The following is a 20185-nucleotide window of genomic DNA, read 5'->3' on the forward strand; positions in this document are numbered from 1 at the left end:
CATCGGGCTCCTTGCTCCGCAGGGAGCCTGCTTCTCCCTCTGACTCTTCCTTCCACTCTGTCTGCCTGTGCTCGCTCTCACTCACTCTCTCTCTGGCAAATAAATAAATAAAATCTTTAAAAAAAAAAAAAGATTTTATTTATTTGAGAGAGAGAGAGACAGTGAGAGAGAACATGAACGAGGAGAAGGTCAGAGGGAGAAGCAGACTCCCCATGGAGCTGGGAGCCCGATGTGGGTCTCGATCCCGGGACTCCAGGATCATGACCTGAGCCGAAGGCAGGCGTCCAACCAACTGAGCCACCCAGGCGCCCCAATTTTTTTTTTTAAGATTTTTTAAAAAAAATTTATTTATTTGACAGAGAGAGATCACAAGTAGGCAGAGAGGCAGGAAGAGACAGGGGGTAAGCAGGCTCCCTGCTGAGCAAAGAGCCCGATGCGGGGCTCGATCCCAAGACCCCTGAGATCATGACCTGAGCCAAAGACAGAGGCTTAACCCACTGAGCCACCCAGGCGCCCCCATCTCCCACATTCTCTTCCAAACAGTTATCTGCTGAAAAACCTGTGGAGTTTCCCATCCTCAGGATTTGTGGATTGTATAATGGTGGTATAGTCTAGGGCAGTATTTGTTAATACAGAAAAGTACTCAGGATTCTACATCAGAGATCCAAAGTAAAGCTGGGTTTTGTTGGAAGTTCCCATATTTATGGTAGAGACAATAATCCTGTATGAAGACTCACCTTTTCTTCATGAAATTGCTTGACAAGTAATAGTGGAACATTCCAAATTAGCTCCAAGTCAGGTTATTCAGAAAATAAGATGTGTAAGGATAGAAGGCAAACATATCTGTGGATGCATCGGTGGTTGTGGACAGACTGAGATGTCAACTTAGTGTGTACATTAAGAACAACATATTGAATATGGTGTTTCACATCCCAGAAAATGCAATAATACAGTCACCTTTCTATCAGAAATTTATGAATAGGTATCTCTTCCATGGAAAATATAGATAAAGCTTAAACTAACAAATACATACCCTCCTCCAGTACACTCACTGGCTCCAACTAATGCCTGGCAATTTAGAGTCAATTCATTTCCTGAGAACAATCCTTAACCCTTCTACCATAGATACTGTAGTTAGGAGCTTGAAGACTGGTTTACTGGTATTTAATTTTTAAAAAAATTTAAAATTTATGATTTAAATAACAATATACTAGTATCACAAAAGGAATGGAGAAAAAAAGGAAGACCACTTGAATTTGACTACTTAAGAGATTTTTTCCCTTCAAATGAGACCCATTTATTACACTTCTTAAAAGGTATTTCCAAAGTTTTCTTATGCTATGTAATCTTTAACATAATGCATAGGATTCTTGTCATATCTTGAAGCACAAGGGAAAGTGATATTTGATACTTTAAACATTAAAAAATTGTAGGTGTACCTATTTCATTCCAATTTAATATATAATAGAAAATGAGTGTAAAGTTACCATAACAATGCAAGTGAAAGAATTCATAAACAAATTTAGAAATCTTTACAGCTGATTGAGACAGAGTAACAAAAGAAATAACCCATTCAACTTAATATTTAATTTCTTACTAGAAAATGGTTTTAAACAATGATCATTACACCTAGGAATTCAATGACTTGAGGTTATGATGCTTACTGCTAACCTCATGGACAGTAATTTAGTGAATAATTTCTACATGAATCTCTGCGTAGGCTTTTGAAAAACAGAATAAATTAAAGCCCTATTTCCAAACAAAACACATCCCATTCCATTGGTTTTTTTTTCCACCTCCCCGTTTATAGTTTAGACAGTTTGAAGAGGTTTAAACGTGTTGCTAGGCAACTAGCTCCTGAAGCATAACGTATTTCCTTCAACATCCCGGCCCATTCTTTTTTATCATCTTCATACCTGATGGAGAAAAAAGAAAAGTGATCAATAAGAAGTTTTTAGATAGCTCTATAGGTTTCCTAGTATTCAGTATACAAATATGGGTTTTTGAGAAAATCCTACTGGCTTTTGTCTAGAGGAGGATGCACCTGACTGGTGGAATACATTCCTCCCCAAATATGCTTTCCCTGAATGAGCGAGTGTCTGAACTCCTGAACCACTGCCATGGTATTTAATCAGGATGCTTAGGCAGTTAAGCCTTTTCTGGGAATCAAAGACTGTTAAGAGACTAAGAGTAATCAACAGTTAAAGCAATCAGTTGTTCACCTTTGGGCCAATAATGATGGCCAGTCTCTATGAGTCAAGGTCAGTTGACTCTACCTTAAGAGTAAGAACTGGGAAGAACAGGGGTGGCTAGATGCCTTGATTATAATTTCAGTTTTTCCAATATACTTGTGCCCAGCATGGCACCTGACCCTAGTGATCACTCCAGAAGAACCTATTTCCCTTCCCCATTAATGTCTTGTGCGAGTACTCCTCTTAGATTTTGCACTTGATGTTAGGTAAGAACTAACACTAGGTTGTTCCCTGGGGGGAAGATTCATGGTTATAAAGATACAGGCAACTCGAATTGCTTTGAAATATGTGTGCCTCTACTCTCCCTCGTGCCTGGAATGCTTTTTCTGCATGAGCAATTCTGAAATGCTGCCTTCTTTCTGAAGCCTTTCTTGCCTTCCTCAAGCAGAGTTTGTAGTCTCCCTTCATTTCTCACATTGTCCTTTATATAGTATCTATTATAGCAGTTATAATTCTTTTAATCTTTTTCCCTATATTTATGTTCTCAACAAGCTCAAGGGTACTTGAGGGCAAATAACATCTTACTCCTCTTGGTGTCCTCCCCTTCTCCAGAAGCTATCAGTAGTTGACACATAAGAAATACCCCTAAATCATCGTATAATGATGAATAAGATTTAAAGTAATAATTTTTAAGATTGCTAATGCCTATGTAAGCTGTGTGGTATCTGACTTAATATCATCAGTGGTCTAAATTTAATCTTTACATTTGTACTGTGCACCAAGTGATTTTTTATGCTAAGTAGACAAAAATATTTTACAACTAATAAAGGGAAGAACCTTAATTATCTCTGCAAAATTTGGGGCAACACACTAAAAGATAAGGAATAGTTTTAAATGAGAAAGTGAGCACATATAAGCAGTAGGAGGGTAAATGAGTCTTAGAAGCATTTGCTTCTTGGCAGTTATATTTTTACTTTCAGCTTGGTCAATCCTAAATAATGGAAAGATTTCAATAAAAAAATTAAGAATGGAAAAAAATTTTTTTTACACATCACACTAAGACGGTGTGTAGGTTTAGAATGTGGTATACCGGTATTACCGATAGTTTTCGTCTCTGAATTTCATCTGCATGTGTGGGTAGATTCACTAGGAAGTCGAGGACAAGTGGGCAGCCACCTTTCTGCAGGTGAGTTGCTGTCAGTGTTAGCACACATGTGAGTCACCTGGAGGACTTGCTAGAGCACAGTTTGCTGGACTCCATCCCCAAAGTTTCTGTAGATCTGAGGTAAGGCCTGAGAATTTACATATTTATCAAGTACCCAGGTGGTGCTGATGCTGCCTTGGGAACCACAACAGATCACTGGTTCTCAAACATGACTTGCACATTTAGAGCCCACCTAGAGACATTAAAAATATTGATGCCTGGCTCTCACCCCCAGAGATTGACTTAACTGGTATGGAGTATGGCCTGGGCATGAGCATTTTTTTAAAGTTCCCTAAGGGATTCTAATATGCAGCAAGATTTGAGAATTATTGCTCTAGATTTTATCACCCGAGTGGAAAGCCCAGTACCTAAATTTAAAGTTTTACAGCTAAGCAGACAGTGATGAATGTATTCTTGCCTTTCCCCAGTCGGGTGGTTCCCAAACTTGTCTGCACATGAGAATCAAAAGACCAGAGGTCTTTTGAAAGTTTCAAAGCCCAGACCATACCCTGGACTGATTAAATCCTAGTCAGTGGTGGTAGGACAGAGGTGTCAATACTTCCTGAAGCTCCCTAGGTGAGCCTTGGGAACCACCATCCTAATCGCAAAATACACCATCATCAGAGAGGGTCTCTCTTTCAAGCCCCCCTCAGCAGGGTAAGGGCTACTTTTAGTGGAGATGCTCCCCTTTCCTGCCTACAGCTTCCTCCCACTGAAGCAACTTGGCTTTTGGTCACCGGTAGTGAGCAGAGCGGCTCAGATGGGATTCAGCTGACTGATGGCACCATTTCCCAACATCACTGTTTCTCAACCCTGGCTGTCTGGTAGAATCACCTGAGAAGGTTTTAGGACCTGACGGCAGAAATCCTGATATAAATGGCCTGCACGGAAGTCCAAGCACTGGTATATTTTAAAAAACATCTGAGGTGATTTAAATGTGTGGCGAGTGTTAAGAATCACTGCCCATCTCACTGTTGGTATTCATCCCTGTTTTCCAAAAACCCTGGCCTTCTCAGCCCTCCCATTATTTCATTCTTTTTTTCCCCTACTGCTTCCAGTCTTTTTCCATCTCAACCTCTTCCTGAGTCTAGCCTCTTCCTTCCCTGGAAGTTTCCACTTTTCTTTCTTCCTCCTTCTTTTTGCGGGGGAGATGAGGAATAGTTTATAGCCTTTATAGCCATTTTCTTTCTTGCCCTCTCCACAGCTAGTTACTATCACAACAACACAAGGAAATGATGTTTGATGCACAAAATAATTGCTTGGTTAAGCCATGGGCCTTTCAGCCTTCCCATTCCCCAGGGAATGAGGCATGTGCTGGGTCAGGTATAGAACCAATAACATACACTTTCTATTCTCAGCCTTGGTGGTATGCCTTCACTGATCCCTCTTCCATAGCTGTCCCTACAAATTTAAATGTGCATGCAAATCACCTGGGAACCTTGTTAAAATGAAGATTCTGATTGAGTGAGTTTGGGGTGGGGCCTGGGATTCTGCATTTCCAGGAGACTCTCAGGAGATGCCACCACTGCTAGTCCATAGGCCATCCCTTGAGTGTGTCCAAGGTTCTGAACAATCTGGTAACAGACCAGGGAAGGGTCTTGAGAGTGGGGGCTGGCCTTTAAGCTGAGAGGGAAAGCATGAGTTTGGCAATTTTTGGGTAAGTGTACGGGATAAATTCAGTAATGCTCACCGCGGGAAACTGAGATCTACCTACTATGAATTTTTCTCAGCAAGCACAGTTCCTGGGCTGAAGGCAGCAAGCATCATTTGGCAGACCCATGAGGTGCCTAATGGTAACCAGATATCTGCATAGTGTATGCCCTGCCCAACTACGTGACTCTCTATGCATGACACAATCTACCCATCTCCCAAGACTTCTTGTGTACACCCTGTTCTCCAGGGGGTGTTCACAGCATCAGAAACTATGGTAGAATTCTCCACCCCACACATGCTGTATAAACACTACCTTCATTTTAAGTCTAACTTAAAATACTCAAATGAGTAACAACTGCAAGTGTCATATTTGGGACATCTGACCAGCTCCTATCTGACTGGTAAAATGGATCGCTACTTTTCACTTCTTCTTTTTAAATAGCTTCTGTAACTGAATCCTCAAAAACTGGAAAACCACTTGCATTAGATTCAAAATAGAATTAATGAATTCACGGAAACTCAAGAAGTTATGTGTTTCTTCAGAACTCTGTTTTCTGAAGATATCAAGTACTCATTGGTAGAAAGGGTTGGAAGTAGCCTTTGCTCTGCTAGTGCCTAGAGCAGTACACTTTTACAGCCAGAATGGAGCTCACGGGATCACCAGTCCAACTCTCATTTTCCCGTTCACGGGCCCAGAAGACTCCTTCCCCAGGCACAATGAGAAGCAGTACTTGATGCTCAAGTAAGTGGCACGTGCAGAAGTCCAGTTAGGTTTGAAAAGTGTTTAGTCTACTACCAAGAAGAAGCATCCATGTTAGGAAAGTCTGGCCTACTCTTTACTGCAAAATTGTTTGTCTTATCTATTATCAGTTATTTGATTTGCTATTTGGTCCTGAAAACTGGGAGTCAAAAAAACTTACTTCCATATGTCATTGACTTCAGTGGGGGCAAACTCTTTGGACTCCAGTTGAATCATGGCAAAACCACCGATGGCATATAGGGATCCAGCCAGGCCGACCAAACTGATGGAGCTTCTTTCTTGGGGAAATTCAGTCATTACTTCCCACCTAGGAATTTTTTAAAATAGAGTCAATGTAAAACCCAAGGAAATGTCACATGTGTTTACTGAACAATTATATAAAAATTTAATTTAAAAATTCAACTAGCAAAGGCATCTATACTAGAAGGTTAAGTTTGTTACTGAAAAATATCGACATATTCCTTTATTTGAAAGATGTAACCAGATTAACTATAAAGCTCTCAATATGTCAATCCCAGAATATTTCCTTCATCAGTTCGCATGTTCAGCAATGGTGATATAAACAGTGGGTGCTTTGTGGCAGTTCTAGGCCTCCTAGGCCCTACGGTGTTGGAATTCATTTGAATGCTAATACACATTTTTAGAAACTCTGATTTCCATCATTTCTCAAGAAATCTTCAAATCCTTTGTGATAAAGGCACGTGACTAACTTTATATTATCCTAGTTTAGAAACTAGGATATCTTTTTGATGACTTATCCTACATCTTTTTAAATAAAGGATTTTTTTTTAAAGATTTTATTTATTTATTTGACACAGAGAGATCACAAGTAGGCAGAGAGGCAGGCAGAGAGAGAGAAAGGAGGAAGCAGGCTCCCTGCTGAGCAGAGAGCCCGATGTGGGGCTCGATCCCAGGACCCTGAGATCATGACCCGAGCTGAAGGCAGCGGCTTAACCCGCTGAGCCACCCAGGTGCCCCTTAAATAAAGGATTTAAGGGAACTTTTTAATGTTAACAGCCATATGAAATAAGACACATAACTATAAAATCAACAAATTAGTTGGCAGGATCAAGAATCTAAAATGAGTTAATCATTTTGAAATTCTCTATTTGATTACTCTGGCATTAAAAGTGGACCTTTACTCGAAATATATTATCTGTTTTTCTAACTATAAAAGTAGGATATGTACATTGGAGAAAAGCTGGAAATACAGAAAGGTATAGAAGAAAACAACTATCACCCATAATCATAGCCTCCAGAGTAATCATAAGGAACATTTTAGTGTAATTTTGTTATTTCTCAAAAAGCATACAAATTTAAATATAAACATCCATACACACATATGAAAAAAACTAAGAGCATAGAGTATTTACAATTCTGTGAGTTGCTTTTTAACTTCTTATGAGTGTTTACTCATAATACACAGTTTTCAAAAAAGATGATTTTTCACAATAATTTAAATCTTCTCCCATAAAAATTCCTTGGTGATTTTCAGATACTAAAGTCTATTTTGTAATCACACATTACATGGTTCCTTAAAAAAGTAATGACAGTACTCTAATTTTTTCTTCATTGCTAAACTAGGAGTATAAAAACTATATACTTATCCAGATGAGTGAGCTCAAAAATTTGAAAAAGACTAATTTTACACAAAGAATATCTGTCAAATATCTTTTCACATTAACTTTAAGCCAGTAAAAGCTTATATATGAACATTTTAAGAAAATTATAAAGAGCGTAAAAAAATTTCTGAAGCATTCATATTTTACAAACATCACAAGCTAAGTGGCAGTCTTTCCGTCCTTAAGCAAACTACATATTTCAAATCAAATAACCATATGGAGATATGTATATCCATCCAAATGCATCTCATTCATTAGCATTACCTTTGCATGACTAAACTCACAAAGTTAATAAAAAGGATAAATGGAACATTCTGGCATTAACTTGAGGTTTATGTACCCCAAGTTGCAAACCACTTAATGCATCAGAATGTTAGGCATTTCACACCCAGTAACAGCAGAAGAAACCCAGATCCAGATGTTTCCTTTTAATCCTTGCCTCCTGCCTTCCTCTCCCCATGCCCTAATTAGAAAGTTTAATTTTCATCCAAAGTTGGAAAGTAGAATGATTAATATGCTGTAGTAAGATATAGCAACTCACTTATTGGTTGTGAGGTCAAAAGCTTCCACTGAAGCTGAAAGACCATCTTCAGTGACACCTCCCGCAATCACAATTTTGCCTTTATGCACTGCCACTCCGAACATGGAACGAGGGATTTTCATTGGAGCCAGATCCTTCCAGTCTCCTTTTTTGGGGTTGTAGATAAACACCCTGTTTGTACACTTTCTGTAAACATAAAAGACAACAAAATGGTCCTTTTAGAAACTTCCTTTTCTGAAGGAAGCAATTTCACTAATCATTTAGCTTTGCTTCCCATCTGAAATACATAAAACAGAATTAGAAAAACTCAAAGTATTCTTAATCTGAATATATAACAATTCCAAATGTGGGGAACTTAATTATACTACGGGAAGGTAGGGTAACTTTCCTTTTGGCAACTGCCCGGACAAAGTAGATTTTAATCCTTTCTGTTGCTAAATTCAATGGGAAGACAGGAATAGAGCTAAAAAAAAATTCATAAATCTTTTACTGTGCTAAGTAATAAAAATGTTAAGTTGATCTTATTATTTGAATCTCCTAGGAATGGATCAGTTAATTTCAAAAAATTAGGTATGGAAGTACCTATTTTAAATTTAATATGATGGCTTATTTCATTTTAGGATATCAGTAATACACCAATGCATTTTTAAGAAATCTGGGACTATAGGCAACCAGTCATGGGAGTAGATGAGTAATGAGAACAGTTTTATACGCTAAATGCTACCAAGAAAACCTGTACTTATCTGAGTTAGTATCTTCCTTGAAGTTATCCATAATTTACTGATGGGGATTCAAAATGCTAAATAATAATTGATTAGCTGGATATATTTGTGCATTTTTTGTTTTGTTTTTGCTTTAAAATTTTTTAATTTATTCATTTGAGAGAGAGAGAGAGAGAGAGAGAGTGTGTGTGTGTGTGTGTGTACACGTGCGCAAATGTGGAGTTCGGGGGCAGGGGTAGGAGAAGAAGGAGAGGGAGAGGCAGACTTTTCGCTGAGCCGGGAGCCTAACTCAGGGCTCGATCCCAGGACCTGGAGAACATGACCTGAGCCAAAGGCAGATGCTTAACCATCTGAACCACCCAGGCATCCCTGTTTTTACTTTTTAAAAAAATATATATATTTTATGTATATTGTTTTAAAGATTTTATTTATTTGACAGAGAGAGACATGGCAGGAGAGGGAATACAAGCAGGCAGAGTGGGAGAGGGAGAAGCAGGCTTCCCGCTAAGCAGGGAGCCTGATGCGGGGCTTCATCCCAGGACCCTGGGCTCATGACTTGAGTGGAAGGCGGACGCTGAAGGACTGAGCCACCAGGGCGCCCCTGTTTTCACTTTTTTAAAGTAAGCTTTATGCCCAGTGTAGCTTGAACTCACAACCCCAAGATCAAGAATCACATGCTCTATCAACTAAGCCAGCCAGGCACCCCTGAATGTATTTGGTAAAGTCAAAAAGCAAACAAACAAAATCCCCAACTTTTTGTGAGGACAACTTTTTTTCTTTAGTCTTATGAAAAACCATGTATTCAGAGTAGAAGAACTTCTGCTAGTATTTGACTATAAGTATTACTTTAAAACTTCTTGACAAGGGCATGATTACAACAAAATCATGTTCTTCAAATCTAGTGGTTTAACTAGTGCGATTCAGTGCTTACTTTTAGATAATGACTCATTTCAAAGTTCTTGACTTTGGCATTTGTCAAGCAATGTTGTCTTGGTTAATCATATTCTCAAGATTAATATATTCTTACTGACAAGACCTGTATGCTTTCACTGACATATCAATTTCCTAGTTACTAACACCACTTGAAGGAAACAATTCAAATCATTTGGCAGGGTCACTACATTTCCAAAGTCAGGACACTGCTTAATACACATTTTCCATGCCATTTAGTCAGGAAAAATACCCAAAATAAGATTTTTCACTGAGTAAGTTTGTAATATGGCTTTCCTATAAATATTTATTTGATGGGAATAGCTTAGATTAAGGAAAATATAAAAATTTCAGTATATGTTATCCTTGAACAGGATAGACTGTAATGAAAGAAGATGGGATTGGGAGGGAGACAAACCATAAGTGACTCTTAATCTCACAAAACAAACTGAGGGTTGCTGGGGGGAGGGGGTTTGGGAGAAGGGGGTGGGATTATGGACATTGGGGAGGGTATGTGCTTTGGTGAGTGCTGTGAAATGTGTAAACCTGGTGATTCACAGACCTGTACCCCTGGGGATAAAAATATATGTTTATAAAAAATAAAAAATTATATTAAAAAAAAACAATTAGTCTTTTATTTTTTAAATTGAGATATAATTGACATACCATATCATATTCATTTCAGGTGTGTATCATAGTGATTTGATATTTTTATATATTATGAAATGATCCCCCATGGTGAGTCTAGTTACCATACAAAGTTATTACAATATTATCCACCCATCCTCAACCCTACCCCACTCTGGTACCACCAGTTTGTTTCCTATATCCATGAGTCTGTTTCTGGTTTTTTTCTTTTTCTTTTTCTTTTTTTTCCCAGGTTTCCACTGCTTTTTTTTTTTTTTTTAAAGATTTTATTTATTTGACAGATACAGATCACAAGTAGGCAGGCAGGCAGTGAGAGAGAAGAGGAAGCAGGCTCCCCACGGAGCAGAGAGCCTGATGTGGGGCTCGATCCTAGAACCCTGGGATCATGACCTGAGCTGAAGGCAGAGGCTTTAACCCACTGAGCCCCCCAGGCCCCCCAGGTTCCCACTGCTTTTTAAAATCACATTTTTGGGGGGTGCCTGGGGGGCTCAGTTTTAACTGACTGCCTTTGGCTCAGGTCAGGATTTGGGGGTCTCAGGATGAGCCTGACATTGGGCTCCCTGTTCAGCGGGGAGCCAGCTTTTTCCTCTCCCACTCCCCCTGCTTGTGTTCCCACTCTTGCTGTCTCTCTGTCAAATAAATAAATAAAATATTGTTTTAAAATCATATTTCTTCTGTTATATGTCATTTTAGTTTACTAATGACCATTAATTATTCACTATGAACATAGAGTTCTTTATTCCTAGCACATTTCCATATTTCCATATTTTACTCTCCTTTCCTGCTTTGTCCATTTAATTCTTAATTCTGGTTCCCTTTCCAGGATTGACATCTTTATTTATTAAGCAACCTGGGCAAAAGCCAAATTAGGCAGAGTTTTCAGGGCCAAGAAATTAATTCTTACTATTTAAACTGAAAATCTTCATTTTACCAGATGGACTACTCATTTAATTAACTGATTTCTAGAGCACTCTGAACTCACTTCTCCCCTTGAGTTACAAAATCTTTTTCCTAATGAACTATCCCTTGAGAAGTGCCTAGAAATCAAGTTCTATGATTTTCATCCTGTTTTCCTCACAAGACACTGGACACTAGTGGGTGAACCAGGTGCAATAGTTCTGTTTGATCAGTGCCTCTTTGTAACCCATTGTTAAATGTTTTTAATATCCTCTCTGTCCAGGAGTAAGTCAGTGAAACATTGCTTAGGAAACAACTGCACTCTTTTCAGTCCCCAGGCTTTTCAGTTTCAAACTCATCTATCTAAATTCTCTTTTATGAATAGAAAGTACAAATCTGTAGTATTTTTATGCACTATCCCTTTAGCAGTTATATTTTAAGTATTACATTACAGAGGTAGACTTAATTTTTATTTATTTATGGTCAAAAGAATAAGAAAGCCCACTGTTTTTTTTTTTTTTAACGATTTATCAGTTTATTTTAGAGAGGGAGGGAGAGTGCAAAAGCACAAGTGGGAGGGGCAGAAGGAGAGGGAGAGACAATCTCAAGCAGACTGCATCTAATGGGGAGCCTAACTTGGGGAGCCCAACTAGGGGTACCCCACTAGGGACTTGATCTCAGGACCTGAGATCACAACCTAAGTCAAAACCAAGAGTCCAAAGGTTAATCTACTGTGCCTTCCAGGTGCCCCCAAAGCCTATTGGTTTTAATGTAGTGAGATATAATTAAAAATTAGCCCTGGGGCACCTGGGTGGCTCAGAGGCTTTAACCTCTGCCTTCAGGATCCTGGGATCGAGCCCCACATCGGGCTCTCTGCTAAGCGGGGAGCCTGCTTCCTCCTCTCTCTCTGCTTGCTTCTCTGCCTACTTGTGATCTCTGTCAAATAAATAAATAAAATCTTTTTAAAAAATTAGCCCAATTAAAGAATTAATTATGGGGATGCCTGGGTGGCTCAGTTGGTTGGACGACTGCTTTCGGCTCAGGTCATGATCCCGGAGTCCCAGGATCGAATCCCACATCGGGCTCCCAGCTCCATGGGGAGTCTGCTTCTCCCTCTGACCTTCTCTGCGCTCATGCTCTCTCTCACTGTCTCTCTCTCTCAAATAAATAAATAAAATCTTTAAAAAAAAAAAAAAGAATTGATTATGTTCCTAAATGCTGCTTTCTCACTGTAAGAATGCTTATGATGGCAATATCATGCTAGTTCCTAGCAATATGCTGGAATCTACAAATTTACTTAAGCAACTTTTTTTTTTTAAAGCTTTTATTTATTTTAGAGAAAGAGAGAGGGGGAGAGGTAGGAGGAGGAGAGAATTTCAAGCAGAGTCTATGCTGAGCATGGAGCCCAATGCAGAGGTCCCTCTCACAACCCTGAGATCATGACCTGAGCCGAAATCAAGAGTCAAACGCTTCTCCAACTGAGCCACCCAGGTGCCCCAGGTTAGCAATTTTTCAATTTTATTTAAATTGCCCTTCAGTTTCCCTTAGAAATCATTTATAATATCCTCTAATAGCTTTTCAAAATTTTATTTTGAAACTTTAACTTCTAAAATATTATGAATGAGAACCAAGTTCCATTTCAGTACATAGGTTCAAATGAAAGGAGGAAAGAACTCTTTGCAATAAAAATCATTTGGAGGGGTGCCTGGCTGGTTCAGTCAACAGAACATGCAACTCTTGATCTCAGGGTTGTGAGTCCAAGCTCCACTCTGGGGCTAGAGCTTACTTTTTTTTTTTTTTTAAAAGATTTTTATTTATTTATTTGACAGAGAGAGATCACAAGCAGACAGAGAGGCAGGCAGAGAGAGAGAGAGGAGGAAGCAGGCTCCTGCTGAGCAGAGAGCCCGATGCGGGACTCGATCCCAGGACCCTGAGATCATGACCTGAGCTGAAGGCAGCGGCTTAACCCACTGAGCCACCCAGGCGCCCCTAGAGCTTACTTTAAAAAAACCCAAAGGTGGAGCGCCTGGGTGGCTCAGTGTGTTAAGCCGCTGCCTTCAGCTCAGGTCATGATCCCAGGGTCTTGGGATCGAGTCCCGCGTTGGGCTCTCTGCTCAGCGAGGAGCCTGCTTTCTCCCCTCTCTCTCTGCCTGCCTCTGTGTCTGCTTGTGATCTCTGTCTGTCAAATAAATAAATAAAATCTTAAAAAAAAAAAAACCCAAAGGTTAAAAAAAAAAATCATTTGGATGTAAACCATAAGGAGATTTTAGGGTACTTACTTGTCATCTGTCTTTCCTCCTAGACAATATATCATCCCCTTATGTGAAATCACACTGTGGCCATAGACTTTGATAGGCAGTTTTTTAACTTCATTCCACTTTGCAGCCCTGCAATGAAAAGATGGTAGAACTTCTGTGCCTTCAGTTAACACCAGAGTGTAAGGTTACAAATATGTAATAGGTACTCATATACCCAAATGCTTAGGAAACAGGAACGTCATGTCAACTTACACGGGATCATAGCATAATACTGAATCCAGCGAAGCCTCTGTTTGAAGGTCCTTGCCTGCCACTACGTAGATTTTGTCATCTACCTCTCCCAGACCAAAGAGACACCTGGCTGAAGGCAGAGGTGGAAGTCCAACCCACTCAGATGTTATGTTATCAAGCTGAAAGAAAAACATATGAGGAATTTTGGAACTTGTTAGAAAAAAGTTAGTTGCACCAAGCAATATGCTATATTTTACATGTTGTGTTGAATGCACTGACATAATGAAAGATGTTGCAGGTAAAATAAAACTGCAATCCAAAAGTATCATATTTTACCACTGGAATACCATGAAAAATGAGAACACCTACTTGGCTTACTTAAAATGCCAAAATCTGCAGAAAGGAGGGAGAGAATAGAGTCACTAGTGATCAATTAGAACTGTGAGGTTCCTTGTCAAAGTTTCTTCCCATGTTGCCTTCTTCAGGTTCAAAAAAGACATCATAATACTTTCAGGGCATTGAGGAAAGAGAGGTTGTCACTGTAGGGAGGGCCACAGTATGTGAGTGACCCCAGAATGCTATATTTAACACACTCCCCAAGCCAGCACCCAGGACAGCTGGACCTGTCGCTCAGTCCACAGACAACTGGGATGTTAGGCAACATCTTTTTTCTAGTCTTCAGAATTGTTTAGGTTCTCTTTGTTTCACTTTATTACTTCTGACATAGGCAGGTATTAACATCTATAACGTCCAACCCTTTCATTGGAAGTCATTTGAAATACCCTTGTCTCTATTTAAAAAAAAAATCTATTAGTAATAGAAGCAACTTGCCTGTTTTTGCGGCTGCAACTTCTGCAAGCCTAAGCCAGCTCTCGAAGTGCCCATGCTCTCATGGGTCATTCTGGTATGGCTGGCATTGGTTTCAGCACTTACTATTGGTCATTTATAAGATTTTCCAATTTGCATTTAAGGACACCAAGGCATGAGAACACATCTTCACGAGGGAATGCAGTTACAGATTGTTCTCTGTCGTGCTACTTCTGTGTAGCAGAAGAAAAAGGAATAAACCCCAGAATAACTGGATACCAAGAGCAGGTGCAGATATTAAAGGCTGCAGGCCAGGGAGGGATCTCTGTAGAAGTCTGTATATATCTTGCCTCATAACTCTGGTTAAAGTAAAGCACTAATTAAGACTAGATATGATGATCAGTCTATTCTTCACATATATATTTTTAGCTCTGCAGTCACGTATTTTAACATCTAGACAGTGAGCTCTAATGTTTTCCTTCTGAAAACAAATCCTTTGATCAAGAAGGTGGTGTGTGCTCCAGTAGAAATAATGAACATTTATGAAGTTTGGCTCTGTGACAGGTTTTATACTAAATGCTCACAGAGCTTTTAAGTGATATTCAAATAGAAGCTATATAAATCCACTGTTTTCTAAATGGGAACAGTAGCTGCTGTAATCCCAGACTGGAGGGCGTACTGCCCATGCTGGACAGTACCGCCAACAGCCCCACACGACCCCCAGTTAGGGCACTTACTACAGCAAATGTAATAGGAGACTGCCTACCAGGCACTTTCATAGATGAGCTGTCAAGCTATTTAACTTTTCTGGCTCTAGTTTCCGATCAAGGTTTGAACCTAGAGTACTTTAAGATGGGGTGCTATTCAAAGATTTGATGAATCTATTAATTCTAAGGAAAAAAATCCCCTCTCTTACCCAGGTAAAGAATTCTCATCATCTATTTATAACATACAATTGAAGATCATACTACTCCTAACTTAAGACATTTTAAACAGATGTGACCAAGCAGAAAAATACAATATAAAACCTGATATTCTCATACGTGCTTTTTCTTGTGAGTCATAAATAACCCTTTTTATAGTCGGGTGTTTTATCCTGGTACCTTGTTGCACTATTGTGCCTTTTAAAAGGAGCAAGGCATGTGCAATGACAAGAAGCCGATCTTTTCAACTTTGTGTGACTTTTAATAACTATAAAGAACATTAAACAGGTTTCTTGAAACAGAAATGAGAAGCTTTGCCAATAAAAGTAAGAAGAGTAACAAGATGGAAGAGAATGAAGATAAGACTATAAGTATTTCTTGGATCTATGATTTCTAGGTATCTGTTCATCTGTATTTTTTTGTATTTGCCCATCTGTGTTTTGATGGCATTTTTACTTCCTAGATATAATTATTAACTTTTAAATAGAATTTAGCTTTTCTGAAATTTCAGTGAATTTGAAATTAGGGCTTAGGAAATTTTCTGGCATGCATTCAAATACTTATGATTATGGCTTCAATTGTATTTTTATATTTTGTAGTTAACACTTTTTGACAGAACTTTGAATATTAAGAATTGTGATTAATGTGAGCAATGTGTATTATTAGATTTTTCAAGATTAGAAAAAGCTGGTTAAAAGTAGTATTTTGTGAATGCATAGCATGTCACACACTCTGAGAGCACACAGTGACTATGACATTCTACACTTATCTTTGGCCTTTCCAACTCAAGTGCCCATAAACCTCAGGCTCTGGGTAGCTATGACCTAAACAGACACTTCTGAGCTAGCTGTAAGCTACAAAGTACTGGTATTGGCATTATTCAAGATAAAGGTTAAGTTGATAATATGAAATAAACTCCCTTCAAATAAACCGCAAAGAATTTATTAGTTTGGAGGATTTGTTTTCCTGGATACTTCTGGGGTTTCACAAAACAGATTAACTTGCAATAATGTCTAAGTACAACTCTGATCCAAATACATGTGGTCACTTGTCATAAATAAAAATTAATGGGGCGCCTAGGTGTTTCAGTCTGTTAAGCATCTGAGTCTTGATCTCAGCTCAGGTCTTGATCTCAGAGTTGTGAGTTCAAGCCCAGTGTTAGGCTCCATACCTAGTATGGAGTACCTACTTAAAAAAAATTATCATAAAAAAAATTTCTAAATATAATTAATGAATTCAAGTTGGTCACACTGGTGTAGATACTTTTTCCCCAAAAGTAACCCAAAGTGTGTAAATTAAGTATGTAAGTTCTCTTCATTTACAACAAAATTATATTTTTGTCAGTAAACATAAATAACAGATTAAATGCTACCTTTAAGAACTATTCAGATCACTTCAAGAAAACCTGGAAAAAGGCTGAAAATCTGATCAATTATCATTTTTGTAATGTGTAAAGTACTAAATCTTAGGTTCCCTAAGTCATAACCTAACCTATTTTTCAGAAGAGATACAAGAATAAATTTAAGTCTTACTAAAACACTGGGTTTTGAGAGAGCATAGTCATGATCAGCTAAAAACTTGACATTTTGGGTAAGAGTATAAAGAAAATCTTGAGTCATCACTTACATATTAATTAGGACCTCATTTTTCACCAAACTATTTCTAAGATATTGACAAGCCATTAAATTAACTGATTTAAATATTTCTGTCAGCTCTCGAAGTAGCAAAAGTGCAAGGGGCTGGAATAGGACATCAAGCAGGATAGAACATAAGCAGCCTGAATAATTCACACACCAGCTAACGGAATGGTGAATCACAGTTTCCTTTATGCCTCTACTTTTATAAAAATAGCGCTTCTTACCTGGAAGAAGTAAGACTGTAGAGGCTGATCTTTATTTTCTTCATCCACATATAGTCCTCCTACCACATACACCTGATTTTGTTGGGTAACAATGCTAGAATGATTTCTGGGAATCTGCTCAGCCAGTGCAGTAAGGTAGCACTCATTTTCTGTGGGATCATAAGCCACTGCAGCTGTGTCATTAACCAAGAGGATGAGGTCTTTGACAAACATCCCATGCCTGGGAATGTCATTCAGGTAACCAGGAAGTAAGTCTTCATCACCAACATCACCATTCACCTCACCAGCCCCAGCCTTCTCTGCATTTTTGCTAGGTTCGGGGAGTTTGCCTGCGAAGGCATCTTTGAGAACTTTGATTTTTTTCTGGAGTTCTGGGTTGCTTTTAATTATATCATCTTTCTCAACATGATCTTTAAAATATTTTTCTGTCATAAGGCGAAAACGAATACAATCAAACACTTCACTAAGGTTCTTAACCCTGTTTTCTTTGTCCGTTCGCACCCATTTCATCACTGCCTCAAACACTGCTTCTTCCTTTTCTACATTTAGGCTGTCATTTGAAATTACTGAGATCAGTTCCTGTGGAGATAGCTGCATAAAGTCCTCTTCCTTGCAAATCTGTACAAAGCGATCAGACACAAATTCACGGGCAGAGATGGCGAGTCTTGGGCAGTCGAGAAGAAGTCCTAACCTTAAGATTGCTAGACAGTTGCCAGGAGCAAGTCTCTTCTGAAGATAAGAAACACAGACAGTGAACACCGAAGGGATCTGAAAGCGGCTGGCCAGGGCAAAAATATCCTGCACGTTTCCATCGTTGAGGTCGATACTGGCAGAGTACAGGTACTTGATGATCAAATCCAGCACAGCAGGATCCACATTATCTAACACTACTTCCTTTTTTTTCCCCTCATCAATTTCAGATAAAAAATACTCACGGAAGTAAGGACTACAAGCTGACAAAATCAACCTGTGGCAAGGAAGACTTTTGTCACCTGCTTTTAGGGTGCAATCGATGAATTTTTTTTCTTCCAGGAGATCTTTTAGACCATCCTGAAGAAGGGTGGATTGGTAAAGCCGCAGTTCCTCTGTGAGTTCCCGCTGAGAATCCATTTTGTGAGTAACCTGGGTAAGGAAGGGGACACTGAAGGCCTTAGCTCCTTGCAATACACAGGTCTAGCTGTAAAAAGGCAGATCGGTGTGCTTTGCCCAGCTTGAAGCCTTTGCAATTTAATCCCACCAGCTAAATATAGATACCAACTCTAACAACGGGAATTCAGGAGAGCTAGTTTGGAAAGAAGAGTTGTTCCTGCAGCTGTTATAGATTGAAGGGAACAACTGGAACTTTCAATCACTAAGGAAACAGCTAAGAAACAAGCCATTTAAATGAAGTGGGAAGCTTTTACATAAAGCATTAGAACATAGGCCAATAAAGACATGTTTAAAGAAAGTGTTTATTGAACTGACAGAAAACTGAATCATAAAAATGAGTCAGTCCGCTAAAAATGGTCTAGTGGCAAACTCCTTGGCTGTCTGAATGAATGATGCAAAGGTCAAGAATATGAGGTGAGTTCATTTGAATACTCATAAGCAAAATCCCTTTTCCAATTACTGTTACATAAAAATTTTTATTTTCTAGTCAAAACAGTGGTATTTATAATTTTCTTTTCGAAGTAGGAAACTTAAAGACTTCTATTTATGTACTAGTAATATAATCTAAAAAACCTTTAAATAACAATATCTCATCATAATTGAAGTAATAAACGCAGGGAAACTGCTACTTTTCTAACATTCTAAATTACCCTTTTAAGTGGAAAAACTGTAATTAGTATTGAATTACATTACAAAATTATTTGTTATTCAGACCCTGCTTTTCTCTACAAAGGATCTGATGTGGCAAACAATTATAACACAAGTAGGATAAATGCATAAGGTTAAAATGAAACAAGTTCAGAAAGAAATAGGAATAGTTAAGAGTCAACACTAGGTAAAGAAAAAAATCACATGATTACTAAAGATATTCTGTGATTTAAGTGTTGAAAATTAAAAAATTAAATAAAAAGTTAAAAATACAGAACAGATGTAACTCCATGAAAATAATGCTATCAACAGGGGCGCCTGGGTGGCTCAGTCATTAAGCGTCTGCCTTGGGCTCAGGTCATGATCCCAGGGTGCTGGGATTGAGCCCTGCATCAGGCTCCCTGCTTGGCGGGAAGCCTGCTTCTTCCCTTTCCCATTCCCCCTCCCTGTGTTCCCTCTCTTGCTGTATATCTCTCTGTCAAATAAATAAATAAAGTCTTAAGCAAACAAACAAAACAATGTTGTCAACAGAACACAGCAAAATCAGGAAACAGTGCTGTGTCACTGGCATAATTTGGAAAACAAGCCTATTCAAGAGAAAAAAAAAGAGTAACTGAAATCATAATTTAAGTTGTTGATTGTAATAGAACACCCTCTTAATTATGGAATGCAGAGTCATGATTTGAAAAAAAAAACTTTTTTGTTTATATGCAGATGACATCATATAGACATCATATATACCTCTTCATGAATTATTACAAAATTTTTACTGTCACATTTTCTGAACTCAATGGTACTGCAGGAAATTACTGTATAATTTCAAAGTCTGGTATTCTTTTTTTTTTAAGATTATTTATTTATTTATTTATTTATTTATTTGACAGAGATCACAAGAAGGCAGAGAGGCAGGCAGAGAGAGAGGAGGAAGCAGGCTCCCTGCTGAGCAGAGAGCCTGATGCAGGGCTCAATCCCAGGACGCTGGGATCATGACCTGAGCCGAAGGCAGAGGCTATAACCCACTGAGCCACCCAGGCACCCCTCAAAGTCTGGTATTCTTAAACCTGCTCAAAAGAATATAAGCTCCCTGAAGACAGGAAATTTTTTTTTTTAATTTGCTTTGTTCAATGCTATAGCCCCGG

General features: G+C 38.7%; 1 protein-coding gene across 1 annotated transcript; it reads right to left on the reverse strand.

Annotated features, from left to right (window-relative positions):
- Positions 1-956: 956 nt before the first annotated feature.
- KLHL41 (kelch like family member 41) lies at positions 957-18451 on the reverse strand. Its single transcript, XM_059167099.1, has 6 exons — positions 17250-18451; positions 13680-13837; positions 13449-13556; positions 7973-8158; positions 5970-6116; positions 957-1916 (listed from the first exon to the last, which is right to left on the reverse strand). The coding sequence occupies exons 1-6, from the start codon at positions 18357-18359 to the stop codon at positions 1805-1807; spliced, it is 1821 nt and encodes a 606-aa protein (XP_059023082.1). The 5' UTR covers positions 18360-18451; the 3' UTR covers positions 957-1804.
- Positions 18452-20185: the final 1734 nt, after the last annotated feature.

The sequence above is a fragment of the Mustela lutreola genome, chromosome 3 (genome assembly GCF_030435805.1).
Source record: "Mustela lutreola isolate mMusLut2 chromosome 3, mMusLut2.pri, whole genome shotgun sequence".
In the NCBI taxonomy this organism is placed as follows: Eukaryota; Metazoa; Chordata; class Mammalia; order Carnivora; family Mustelidae; genus Mustela; species Mustela lutreola.